We start from the raw sequence: 14653 nt of genomic DNA, 5'->3' as shown, positions 1-14653 counted from the left end.
TACAATCATAATGCAATTGCAATGATTTGCTTGTAAATATATATACACTACACGTATAACAGTGACTATAGACCCTTACATGTCGGTAGCTAAAGCTCTAGACTCCGCCGCAATGCAACTCTGCTCGACATTAAAGTGCTTTCTTGCCATGACATTTCCAATTCAGTTTGCGGTTTCGTTGGGCTCTCACGCTCCGCTCCGCACGAAGCCGGAAGCAAGCGCTGGTTGACAATCGCTTGGTCGACAGTGTAAATGGAAGGTGTTTAATACGCATTTTTGCGGTTAGAGGGAGCGCTCCTGCATTGGCGACAATAGTTGGGGAGCAACAGCATGCGAAGACGAAGTGCATTTGACACTGACAGTTGATGCCTGCCAGGATGGCTGGAGGTTAGGAGCAACAACATACATGAGCCATGCGGCATACGCTCAAGACAGGTCGACAGTTTGACGTTTGGGGCTTACTGGTTGCATTGTGTGTGTGGCATACTTGTAGCACTGACTGTAGTTTTTGCTTACTACTGCTACACAGTGCTGTTGTTGCGATTGTCGTTGTCGTTTGTTGTTGTCGTTTGTTGTTGCCTTAACAACACATTACAAGGCTGTCACTTTACAAGCCACCTTCTTCTACTTAGACGCACATACATACCTACACATAACTTTGTGCCTCGTTTGCCGCAACATCCTTCGCTTCCATGGCTTCCTTCGCTGATTTTGGCATAATAACACACGTACGACATACAACAACAAAAGCAAAGCAGCTTCGGTTTTTTGTCAGTCAACATTTATGCGAGCGCGCACAATTTCCTGCTCGAGTGCGATGTGGAATGCATTCATTGTGGTCCACAATCATTCGCATGGCTCGTATGTACGACACACATGCCACATGCCTCGCGCCGTTTGTTTGCGCTCCACTGTCTCTTGGCATTTTTCCTTTTACGCTTTTTCATTATGTAAATGATTTGCGCGCTTTGTTTCTGCTGCTTTGGCGGCATTCATTTGCATAAGCTGCCGCTGGAGCTTCCTCCGTTTCCTCCGTTCCGCCGCGCGCCAACAACAAGCCGCCCTTACGCTGCGGTGCGATTGCCATCCTGCCGCTGCTGTGGCGCGTAAGTGACAGCGGTAGCTTGTTTGGCGGTGGCGTCGGCGTCGGTAATAGTGTGCCGCTGCCTGGCTCATTGCGGTCTCTGTCTGCCGCGGGTTCACACCGAAAAAGCTGGCGCTTAAATTTCACAAATGGATTTGACAAAAAAGTATGTTTATACTCGTATATACATATATATATATATGTCTGTTTGTATTTTCGCTTGTCTAATCGTGTTGGCGCTGGGTCTCCTTGGTACACTTGCTTGTAAACCTCAACTTGAGATTAGAGTATCCACTTTAGGTAGTAGGCTCTTCTGCTTTTCTTTAGTCTTTAGTTTATATTTTTCTTTATCTAACCGTTAGAGGTGCTGCCACATGGCATATATGATATTTTACGATTGTATGTATCTCGGTTTATCGGCTTTATTCTTCCACTTGAGCTTTATGCGTGTGTGTGTGTGTGTGTGTGTGTAAATATTATGTGTGCAAGGTTCACCTATTTAGTAAAGTGTCATTAAAGGAAGTGGACTCTTCGCTGGCTGTCAGTACTTTTATGTAGTCCTTGATAAATGCATAAATTTACACTGAAAAAAATTAGTTGAATTTTTGAAAGGTATGTATTTTGATAACCCACAGATAATCTAAGGAACTCGAGGTGTTTCTTGAGCAACTAGAAAAGATCCATAGAACTAAATAATAAGCCGGAAAGGATCCATAGAACTAGATTAGTTGAAAATTCTAGTGCGTATCGGCAGATAATCTAAGGAGCTCGGGGTGCATATTGATAAACCAGAAATGATCCATAGAACTAAATCATAAACCAGAAAGGATCCATAGAACTGGATTAGTTGGAAATCCTAGTGCGGATCCCGAGGTCTAAGGAGCTCAACGTGTTTTTTAATAAACCTGAAATGATCCATAGAACTAAATCATAAACCTGAAAGAATCCATAGAACTAAATCAATTGGAAATTCCAGTGCGAATCCGCAGATAATCAAAGGATGTAAGAGGGGTGTTTCTTGATAAACCAGAACTAGATTAGTGCCAGAGGGATTGAAATTATATCAAAATAAATTTCTCTTTGTTATTACGGCGGAGACACCTCTAATTAATTCCAACTCATACCTTAAAATATGGGATCTATTTATAGAAGAAAGATTCTAGCGAAGTGGTGTTTGAATTTTAGCTTCAGAACCCGAGCGTATAGAGTTGACCACCTTAGATCTTATGAAAGACCGAAAGCTCTTAGCCAGAAGTCAAAAATAAGTTTTTGAGGTTATGTTCTGACTTAAAGACATCAAACTATGGACTACTTTTATGAACAAATTTGATTCGAAAGATCGAAAATATGTATGTATATGAATGGATATATGACAGGTTTTTGTGCTTGGAAACTTGTTAAGCAAACTTCTTTCGGAAATTCGACTTTGCTTCCGAACCTAAAAACTTTGTCGACGATAATATTACCACAAAAAGAACTCGAGTAGATCTCTATTATGAACAAATATGGATGGCAGGATCGAAAATATATAGACAAATCTGTATATGACAGACCGTAAACCGAATCGGCTATGATAATTTATAAATTCTATTGAAAGCTTGAAATGCTTGATTCTTATGCCCGAAAGTTGCTAACTTATAAGTATATCTCTTCCAGCGTTCCCAGAGTATAGTCTCCCGAGATCGCTCAAAGCGCAAAGTTGTTGCAGAAAACTCAACTCAATTCTTATTATCACCGCCAACTCGTAAAAATTCCTGCACCGTGTATGCACACCTAAGCCACCGATGATAAAAGCACTTTCAGGAAGGTTTCATTTTACCATTCAGCATAACAAAGAGCATTTGGTGGCTTTCTTTGTTGCCATTCAGCTCAGCCGCTCACCTCTACGCTCCTGCTACGCTACTTACGAGCAGATTCATTTGTTCACCTTTCATGCGTTTTTTCACTGTTTTTTTCAGTTGTTTTTTTCTTTGCGTTGTTTTTGTATTTTATATTTTGAAATTTCTCACAGCTACATTGTTGTTGGCAGTCAAGCTGCATAGCTTATGTTGTACACTTTTATCCTTGATTCTATTTTAAAGGATTGATGCTCGAGCACACTATAAGTGAGCGAGTGAGTGAGTGAATAGCGAGTAAGTGAGCCAAATTTAAATTGTGCGATAGTGTGGTTACGTGGCGCAAAAGGTCCTTGAGGTACCTACAGTACGCAGGCGAGGTCCTTGTGAGTGGAACACACACAAAAAAAAAAAAACAAAAAAAAATTGGTAAAGCTTAACTCGCTTTGCGTAGCCGCTGACGCCGCACGCCCTGCCATCTGTCCCTGTCTCTCGCTCTTTCTCTGGGGGTATGTAAGATGGCGTGTGCGTTTTGATGAGCGCGTGCATCGGTCTGTTTGTATAGCCTTTTGACATTTCGTTGACGTTGTGGCAAATTTAGTGGCACTTTTGTAAATTTATTTCACCCGCTTACTGGCCTGTGGAAATGGCTGCAGCAACGTGGCTGCGTGGCTGGCTGGCAATCCTATTCTTGTTATTATTTCATTATGGCTTTGAATGGATAGGCGACTTTTTTTTGGTCCATATATTCTTAGCAGCTATTGAAGAGAAGCGCATTTCTTTATTTGCTTTTTTTTATGGCGCTGGCGCTGGCGCTGTTTGACGAACGGCTGCTTGAAGTAAGAGTAGCATTTTGGTTGCGCTTGAGTATTAAAAATACAAATGTCCTTTCGTGTGCGCAGCGAAGGATATCTTAGCTGCTGTGGCCTTTGCACTTAAGCCTCTCTGTTCTATTCCCACTGTGTAAACGTAAGTGTGCTTAATTGTGTGAACTGCGTCGTAAAATGTTAAAGTGTATTGTCATTAGTTGGCTAAGGAGGCGACATGAATGGTGTGCTGGCAACAAAGGTGAACTTAATTTTTAATTTCATGCATTCATAATAAAAGAAAAATAGTTATTTTTAGTTATTTTCAAGGTGTTGTACATATACCGCATTTTCGTTGCCTTGGCTAATCAACTTGAGATCTCATAAATAATTTAGTTAGAAAGGGACGGCCTGTGGTGGGAATGTCAATAGTTTTAGTTTGAACCTAATCTTAAGAGTGAGAATTTTCTAACTCCTAGCGTTAAGTTAATGTTAGGTTAGTTGGCGAGCCTAAACGCACTGTTAATGAGTTCAAGACTAATATTGCCGCTCTGCTATCTGAATGGATGGTAACTACTCTGAAGAAGGCTACACTCCGGAGCAGTAAATCTACCGCTGCCTTTATGGTTGTAACCTCTGCTTGGAAGACACTGTAGAATTTGAAGCTGGAGTTGACAGCTTTGACCCATCCGTAAAGAGGCTCACTGCTTCTCTCCTCCAACTCTTAGCGTTATCTTAGGAAAATTTGTCGCTTTCGAACTGTTTAAGAAGCTATGCCTTCTGTTGCAGATTCCACTGTGCGAAGTTGCTGCTGTGAGATATCAGAGGACAGCGCTCTGTGAAGATCACGTGATATGACATAATTCTATGTTACTATATAACCGTTAGACCCTGGCCCTGTCTAGGTTGCGAGGTACAAGCTAATTGTCATCGGTAGCAATGAGCGGGAGACCTATGAAATGTGCTACTTCGCCGGAGTCGAACCATAGCGAAAAAGGGTGTTAGATGAGTTGCTTTCACGCAGGACATAAACTTGTTATGTTGAGGTCGATAATGGGGATCAGTAGGAATTTACTTTCTAATACGGTATGCGGTACGAAGTTGGACAAGAATCACTCTGAATTCCCAAGGCAACTCCAGCTCATCTTCTGCTACTGGTGCTGGTTTGAATACGGGCTCTCCTTTCACTGCGAGGAAATCACTGAAGGGGTTAATAACTCCACTGTTAGTGACGTTCAGTGTTTGTCGGAAGTCCGTTGCCTCCTCAGACTGATCGATAAGGTTTATTGCACACCAACGTCGATATAATCAAAGAAGGTTTTCTTAGTGCTTCTGGGCTCTGCTTCAAGCATGCAAGAATAGTGCCTGTAGAAGCAACTCAGAAACTGGCAGGATAGAAATTTGTTGTGCTGACAGGTCTAAAACTTCTTCTTCTGTGTTCTACTACCGGCCGATTGCCTTGTTGTCAAAAAAAGAATGTTTGCATTTTTTCTTGATGCTGTCAGCCAGCGACTTTATTGCAGCTCTGTACTATGGCAATAAACTGTGTCGTATACGAAGAGATAGAGTACAGGTTGACGAGAGTAACACCAAACAAAAGGGATGTGGTTAGATTTTGTATGTAATCTATTGTCAAGTCGTGAATATAGTCGCTAGGGATTTAGTAGTGGAAAATATTAGGCTTTTAGAGGAAAAAATGTCGGTGAGATAGTCGTTTGCAGAATCCAGAAGTAAGATAATTTTTTCGCTTTTTATTTCCTCTCAGCCTAAATGTAGGCAAGACTTCTCATTTAAATCTTACTGATTTTAAACTTAAACAATAACTACGTTTGGGGATAAAATTTGTGAAGTGTCGTTGGGAAGAGATGGAGTAAACATTGGGGTACATACTTAGATTTGCCATAAGTTCTGTTACAAAGTTTAAAATGCATGCAGCGGGAACAAATTCGCCGAAAAAAGTGCCATTCGCTTTTTAATGTAATTTGTATGCTGTATCTACTCATGTATTTAATCAGTTCAGGGTTCGCTTTCGCTTATTAAAAATGGAGTGGGGAGCTAAAAAAACCATAATTGCGATGAATACTTAACATAAGTGTGGAAAATGCTCGAATGGAATTTAAGAGCTTGTCAAAAAGCTAAATATTTCCAAAATTTAATATTTCGAGAGTATTTATATCTGCAATATTGACAGCTTTCTTCAAAAGTCTACAGTTGAAGACTGAAAACTAAGTGGTCCTCCTCGCTTGGTACGTACCAATTCAGGCATAAAAACCTTTTACGAACTCATTCGCAAAAATGCAGTTAAGAAAAGAAAGTTATGTCAAGGGAAGTGGATGGAGTGGCCAGATCATTGTCAAGACTTAGTCGAGATGATTTTAACAAGCCTGACAACTCGTTTAAAGCAAATTAGGCTCAAGAGATGCAAGTGATATCTTTAGTGGCATGAGGTCAATGGCCATGAAAGTATCCCTTTCAGAGGTGAAAATATTTTGAGGAAGCTTTTATAAGCAAAACGACAAAAGCTTTCAGAGCCTCAAAAAACGTGACTCTGCGAGTACAAAGTGGTTACCAACCAGCTGCTGTAATAGTTGGATGAGGAGTCTCCTGCGTTACAACTCTTCACTTCTGTTAAAAAAATGGGTTTAAAACAGGATGTTTTGGAAGGCGTGGTAAAGCAAATCAGCAATACTTTTTTCGATGGAGAGCATTGCTCTTCCAGCAAGATTCTGTTCCAGCACAAAAGTTGAAAAACTAACCAGTAGTGGCTTAAAAGCGACATGTCTGGTTTCATAGCTGCAGATGATTGCCCGTCTGGAAGTTAAGACTTCAAAGCATTGGACTACAGTTTGTCATTAGGGTTGGAAAAAATGAGTTCTAGAAAATCGCATATGAGTTTGGTGAGTCTCAATAAATCTTTCTTTCGAGCAGAGTCTTACAATACCAATAGTAAGTGTGTGTGCTGCTATTGTTCAATGGCCGTATCGTTCGAAGGCTTGTGTGAGACCAAAAGATGAAAATTTTGAATAAACCAGAACTTGTAACAGAACTTATGGCAAGACAAAATATATTACTAAAATGTGATTTTAAGTGTAAAACTTTCTAAATATAAGTATTGAATATGCATTGCTGATAGTAAAAATAGGTTAACGTATTTATATGGAACTTAGTATACTATATATTGAAGAAGCTCACATAGACATTTATATCAAGAAATTAATGATATGATGTTAAGTAAAATAAAGCGTGAAAAGTCAACATACTGTGCTCGTGAACATTTAGAGAATGTTTGCAAACTTAAACAACACAGAAGAATGCAACAACAAAATAAAAGACAATTTGAATGTTTATGCAATTCTCACCCAGTTTTGGAATACTTAAAGACAATTTCGCACATACTAGGACCCACCAAATGAACGTGTGAACCCATGAGTATATACAGGGACACATACATACATATGCACATATGCCACATACATATAAACACATTAACGCAATAGCAAGCGGCGCTCCCACACACACACACATGCCAGAATGCCCGCAAATGCTAAGTTATGGAGCAACTTGCAGATTAATTTTATTATTTTTTACTCGATTCTGTTTCTCGTTTTAAAACTCTCAAGTTTTACGTGCAATTTGCCGGCACATGTGCGTCTACAGCAACAACAAGAACAACAACGCCAGCCACCACAATAATAGCAACAACCGCTATAAACGCAGTTGAAAGTTCATTCTGCTGGCAATCGGCAACAACTTTATGCTTCACAGACTCGGTGTGTGGGCGCTTGGAGCTTGCAGTTGGTCACATGTTTATGTACATATGTACATACATATGTATATGATAGATATGAGTGTGTCTGTTTTGGTGTTTTTATGAGCATGGCTGTGGGTGTGAGTGTGTATGTGTGTGTGTATATGAGAGATCGTTAGCCTTACACGTACCTGCTCTGCGGTCTTGAGAAGATTCTCAATTTCGAAACTGCTTGTACGTGAGGTCGGCTTGGTGGCGGCAGCGACCATTTGTGCTGGTGTCGGTTCAACGGATGATGGTGCCGGTGAGCTTTCGGCCTCAGGTGAATATAAATCTTTACCGGTGCCATCTGCAAAGGGAGAATGTACACAAATAAATGAGCATAATGAAGAGATATATCTAGATAAATATGTATATAGCAACCACATGTACGCACACAAACGCATATATATGTATATACATGCCTTTGTGTGCGTGTGTGTTGAGTGCGGGTGGTGCCAAATGGACTTTGGAGTTGAAAGCAAGTGGTTGCCCAAAGTGCAGATCTTCGCATGCCTCTATATATGTGTGTATTTTTAGCATTATACATTGGTTTTATATACACACATACATATATGGTTTGTGCTTGTATTTGCAGTTTGGCAAATCTGGCATTGTCGGTCAACGCCTGTGTGCCATGTGTGTGCTGAAAAGTTTTTTTAAATCTCCACAAATCATGAAAATACTACTTAACTCAACTCAACGTAACTTAACTTAACTTCACATAATAAATAAAACTTTATAGAGCCGTTAACTTGCCGCACGGGATTTGTTAAATATACTACTTAAAGCGAAGTTTTTAGTATCAAAACGATTATTTCGTATATTAACGGTACATATATTTCTGCTGTTGTTGTTGTTTTATTGGAAAGCAAGTTAATTTTTCTGATACCTATGACCTTCGACTTCCTCAATTGAAGAAAATATTGAAATGTGAAAGATATGGTGCTTGAAAATCGTCAGGCAAGTGTCAAAAAGATGGTAAGAGAACTCGACATTTTAACTCGTGAGTCCGTTCGATTAATTTTGGTGGATATATTGGGTATAAAACGCGTTCTTGCTCGGCTCGTCTCGATAAAACCAAATTTTTTTCAAAAAGAGTACCGTAAACAGGTACCTTTGGACATGCTTAATCATGTAAATTCCGATCCCAAATCAATAAACATCGAAATGGAGGGAAAAAACGAGCCTGAAACCAAAAAAAAAACACTCAAAAATCAGTTAATGCTCAGTTTGTCGATACTAGTGGTTTGGAGCGTCTCGAATTTGTTCCAGAGGGACTGAATGTCAATAAAGAGTTATATTTGGTGATATGGAGGGATTTGCATGATAATATCCCTCGAAAATGTCCGGTATTGTGGATGAACAATTCATAGATTTCAAATTATGATAATGCACTATCGCATTGAGCCATGACTGTGGCCGAATTTAAAGCCAAAACGCAATGAATTCCATTGATCAACCACCGTGTGCTTCAGATTTGGCATCATGCGATTTGTTTTTGCTTCTCGAACTGAAATTGCCGCTCAGGGAAACTCGTTTTCAGTCGATTGACGAGATACAGCGAAATTCGCTGAGGAAGCTAGAGACCATCTCAAAAAGTGCTTATGAAAAGTATTTCGAGTACTGGACTTCGTTGGCATAAGTACAAGGGCTGCTATATATATTTCTGGCCTAGGCAACACTAAGTGTTGCCAGGTGCAATCTGACATTTCCATTGGAAAGTTTGACATTTTTTAGCATAACATCACTCAGAACGTTTTGTCATTTAATCGAGAATTGTTTTATTTACAGGGAATTAAAAAATTCATCTCGGCCACAAATGGAATTAACTCGTGAACATTTCCGTGCGATCATTTTTCACAACTTTCGACGGGCATTATCACGACAAGAGTGCATCGATGAACTAAAATCTTTGTATGGCTATGAAGCACCATCCTATAGCAAACTGGTACAACGAATTCAATCGTGGCCGACGCTCGCTCAAAGACGAATTCCGTGAAGGTCGTCCAAAAACAGCCGTTGTGCCAGAAAACATCGATGCCGTACGTGAACTGATAATGCAAGACCGTCATGTAACATACCTTCAGATAGAGGCATGCCTATGCGTTTCTCCCACCAGCATACATTCGATATTGCATGAACACCTGGCCGTAAAAAAGGTTTGTTCTCGTTGGATCCCGCACAATTTGACAATCGCTCAAAAAAGGCTCGTGTGGATTGGTGTAAAGAAATGCTGAAAAAATACGATCGCGGTGCTTCAAAAGACGTTTATAAGATCGTCACAGGTGACGAATCATGGATCTATGCGTATGAGCCCGAAACAAAACAGCAATCGACCGTGTGGGTCTTCCAAGACGAGCCAAATCCAACGAAAGTTGTTCGTGGAAGAAGCACTTCGAAGCAAATGGTCGCCTGTTTCTTCGACAAAACTGGTCATGTGGCGACTGTTCCGCTTGAGCAACGTAGGACGGTCAATTCTGAGTGGTACACCACCATTTGTTTGCCTGAAGTCTTCGGAGAAATTCGAAAAACGAACAAGAGAAGACGAATCATTGTGCACCATGACAATGCGTGCTCTCACACATCGGCTCAAACCAGCGCCTTTTTGACCGGCCAAAACGTCGAATTGATGGGTCATCCGCCGTACAGCCCTGACTTGGCACCCAATGACTTCTTTTTATTCCCACACATCAAGAAAATAATGCGTGGTCAACGATTTTCGTCGCCAGAAGATGCTGTTGAAGCATTCAAAAACCATGTTTTGGAGGTGTCTCAATCGGAGTGGAAAAAGTGCTTCGAAAATTGGTTTGAGCGCATGCAAAAGTGTATAAATCTTGATGGAGAATATTTTGAAAAACAATAAAACCATTTTCGTTGATAAATATTCCTATTTTCATTATTAGGCCAGAAATATATATAGCAGCCCTCGTATTTACATCTGGTGTGGATTACTTTGAAGGCGACAAAGTAAATATTTATGAATTAAATAAATTTATAATTAAATATTTTTTGCATTTTATTTACAATTTCCGCTTTAATTTCTTGTCACAATTTATTGCAATATTTTATTACATTTTTACATAATTACTTAAGCTGAGCTTAAGTATGGAGAATTTCTGAGTTGTATTTTTTTCATTAAATGCATCTTCACCATGCGCACCTATGCCGTAATCATCACCGCTTGAAAACAGTAATTAGTTTTGCCTCATATATATTTTGCACGCACACAAACACACATGCGCGTGCAGCATTGTAATTACTTTAAAAGTGCGCCGGGTAACCTGCGTGTGCAACTTTCATTCCTCCCAAAGCTGGCACTGGCTTCCTTTTATTTTATTTTCTATTTTATTATTTCTCTACACATTGCATTCTTCACTTTTTTGCCTTTCTTCTGCTTCACAGCTACTCGAGCAGCTTCCTTAAACGTACATATGTGCCTGCCACCGCTGCTGCAGTGCATTATTTGACAGTCTTCGAGGCGTCGGTTTCGCCCGGCGGCGCATTGCCCATATGCCAATGTGCTTTTAGGTGCCGAACTACCCGCCACTTGCTAGTGCATTTTTAGTGCTCCGCAGTTAGTTGCATGTCAGTTGGCGCTTAATGCCGCTTATACAGTTAAGATAAATGCCACATTTCGCCACGCTTAATGATGCCACACACCAACTACTAACTCTTCGCCGACTTGCAACAACTTTAGAGTTGCAACGTCATTGCAGCACGCAGGAAGAAGCAGGAAAACCTACTCTCTCTAGTTCAAAAAATAGAAAAAATAGCATATGCTCAATTCGTGTGTGTATGTGTGCTCTTATGTGTTGCAAACACATCTGGTTAGATGGAAGAATTTGTTTCCCGCTGAATTTGTTGCATTCTTGCATGCGTGTAAATAAGTGCACCGCATCCAACTTGGCGTTATTTGAAATTTACGCTCATTGCTGTGTTACTTATTTAGCATGAATGTTGTAATTTTAGGTATTTTTCATTTTTACGTGAGAAACTCCCGTAAATAACGGTGTTAATTTGGAGAAGTTTGTCAGTGAATTGTTGGTGGAAAAGGCATTTCAAGCAATTTTTTGCGGTTTTCGTTTTATCTCTTCGATCGACTGAAAAAGAGTTCCCCAGAGCGGCAATTTCAGTTCGGGGAGCAAAAAAAAAAATCACACGCAGCCAAATCTGGTGAAAATGATAGTTAATCGATAGTAGTCATTGCATTTTTGGCTTTAAATTCGGTCACAGTCGCATTCTTTTTCGAGAGCTCTATCAGGATGAGTCGAGCAAGAACTCGATTCATGCCTGAAATATCCACCAAAATCATTCGAACGAACTCTCGAGTCAAAATATCGAGTTCTTTTGCCATCTCTCTAACACTTGCTTGACGCTTTTCATGCACCACATTCTTCATGTTTTTAATATCTTCTTCAATTGAGGAAGTCGAACGTTGTCCAGAAAGAGGAATTTCTTCAACGATCTCTCGACTGTCTTTGTTTCCAACATCGCAAGGATTCCGCACACCTAATTCGGTTAGAATTACAAAATTTGAGACAATTTCTTTGTTCGATAATTTTAGTCATTGTTAAAATCGAAACACACCACTGAGGTGTACCGAATCAAGCAACTGTTGTAAACGAACTGGTTAACAGATCGCACTCATGTTTGGCATAGTAAAGAAGAACAGTCCCATCATCATAACAAAACACATTTTTTGGAAATATCATGTACCCAGTGAATTTAAATTACAAATTTCGGGTACGTTTTTATCAAAAAGTAAAATGTAACAGTTTTCCATATAAAAACTCGATATTCAGTTTGTATGTCAGCTTTATCAAATACTGGCCAATATCGGCAGTTTCGACAAATGCACAGCTTCCAGCTTTTTCCCCAAGGTTGTGTGCGAAATTTCAGATCAATATATCAAGAAGTGAGGTACTAGTTCAGTTTCATATATATTGGGTTGTCAAAAAAGTCTTGCGGTATTTTCGCTAGTTGGCGCTGAAAGCGCGTAGTTCTAGTTTTATTCGTCGCATCGGGTCATGATATACCTTTTTGGAAAGCTCATTTCACGCGCTAACACGTGTTTGATTGATTGTTTCTTTTAAGTCGTTCGTGAGTTATAGCGTCGCAAACATGGAGCAAAATAAAGAGAAAATACGGCATATTTTACAGTACTACGATAAAGGCAAAAATGCATCTCCTGCCGCCAATAAAATTAGTGCAGTTTATGGACCCGATACAGATTCCAATTCCACCGCACAACGATGGTTTCAACGCTTTCGTTCTGGTGTAGAGGTGGTCGAAGATGCGCCACGCACCGGAAGGCTTGTAGACGAAAATTGCGATTAAATCGCTGAATTGTTCGAAAGAGACCGGCATAGTAGCAGCCGTAGCATCCGTCAAGAGCTGGGCATGAGTCATCAAAAATTCATTTAAATTTCAATAAAAAAAAATTAAATTCAATAAAAATACCGCAAGACTTTTTTGACAACCCAATAGAAACTGCACTGTCACCCTGATCGTTTTTATATACATTTTATGGGGACTCCGAATATTTCTTGGTGATCTTAATAAATTTGTAGCAAAATTAATATATTCTTTTCAGGGTGTCAAAAGTCTGAAAATTGCATAATACGACACAAAAATTCCAATTCTTAATTATAACGGGTGATTTTTTTGAGGTTAGGATTTTCATGCATTAGTATTTGACAGATCACGTGGGATTTCAGACATGGTGTCAAAGAGAAAGATGCTCAGTATGCTTTGAAATTTCATCATGAATAGACTTACTAACGAGCAACGCTTGCAAATCATTGAATTTTATTACCAAAATCAGTGTTCGGTTCGAAATGTGTTTATCGACAAATTTTGTTCAGCGATGAGGCTCATTTCTGGTTGAATGGCTACGTAAATAAGCAAAATTGCCGCATTTGGGGTGAAGAGCAACCAGAAGCCGTTCAAGAACTGCCCATGCATCCCGAAAAATGCACTGTTTTGGTGTGGTTTGTACGCTGGTGGAATCATTGGACCGTATTTTTTCAAAGATGCTGTTGGACGCAACGTTACGGTGAATGGCGATCGCTATCGTTCGATGCTAACAAACTTTTTGTTGCCAAAAATGGAAGAACTGAACTTGGTTGACATGTGGTTTCAACAAGATGGCGCTACATGCCACACAGCTCGCGATTCTATGGCCATTTTGAGGGAAAACTTCGGACAACAATTCATCTCAAGAAATGGACCCGTAAGTTGGCCACCAAGATCATGCGATTTAACGCCTTTAGACTATTTTTTGTGGGGCTACGTCAAGTCTAAAGTCTACAGAAATAAGCCAGCAACTATTCCAGCTTTGGAAGACAACATTTCCGAAGAAATTCGGGCTATTCCGGCCGAAATGCTCGAAAAAGTTGCCCAAAATTGGACTTTCCGAATGGACCACCTAAGACGCAGCCGCGGTCAACATTTAAATGAAATTATCTTCAAAAAGTAAATGTCATGAACCAATCTAACGTTTCAAATAAAGAACCGATGAGATTTCGCAAATTTTATGCGTTTTTTTTTTTAAAAAGTTATCAAGCTCTTAAAAAATCACCCTTTACTTCTCTCATAAAAATCAGTCAGCATTTCGGATATGCCTTTGTTTACATGGAATTCTACATTTCTAAAAACAATTAGTATTTAGGTGGATATTTATTGGAATAATTGCCAAAAATGTTAATCTCGGCTCAAAAATGTTCATTTATTTGAAATCTCGGATTTATCAATAGAATAATGTAGAAAAGATAGAAATGACAGAAGGTAAAACCTTGAAAACTGAGCTATAAATTCGAAAATACTTTCACTTTATCAGCGCTAAAATTGTTGTGTTCAATTTCTGGGTCTCATTAAAGTTAGATTGGCAAAGAGTTGAAGTTGGATTAAGCTTTGTGAACATATGAGCCTTGCATCAGCTCGAAGAGCGTTGTTCAGTCAAATGAACTCAGGGGACTCAAAAGAGGAAGAGTGCGGTTCTTGCACTTCAGCTCAGCAGGGTGCGTGGCTCTTTCGCATCCATGATGGAAATCTTTTCGAAGTACAATTGCCATAATTGTTTGGAAGATTACGAGTTAGAATTGTATTTAATACTAGCTTTGACCATTTGGCCCTCATA

General features: G+C 39.7%; 1 protein-coding gene across 6 annotated transcripts in view; it reads right to left on the bottom strand.

The window, feature by feature from the left end:
- LOC105233520 (protein still life, isoforms C/SIF type 2) overlaps positions 1-14653 on the bottom strand; it is a 326314-nt gene that overhangs the window by 63644 nt on the left and 248017 nt on the right. For all 6 annotated transcript variants that reach the window (XM_049457987.1, XM_049457988.1, XM_049457989.1 and 3 more), the window contains exon 12: positions 7665-7822. In XM_049457987.1, the coding sequence (XP_049313944.1) occupies positions 7665-7822 (158 nt within the window). The remainder of the gene's footprint in view (positions 1-7664; positions 7823-14653) is intronic.

Source organism: Bactrocera dorsalis, chromosome 5 (assembly GCF_023373825.1).
Source record: "Bactrocera dorsalis isolate Fly_Bdor chromosome 5, ASM2337382v1, whole genome shotgun sequence".
Lineage (NCBI taxonomy): Eukaryota > Metazoa > Arthropoda > Insecta > Diptera > Tephritidae > Bactrocera > Bactrocera dorsalis.
Note: the sequence above shows the minus strand (reverse complement) of the source record. Positions and strands in the feature narration are given on the sequence as shown.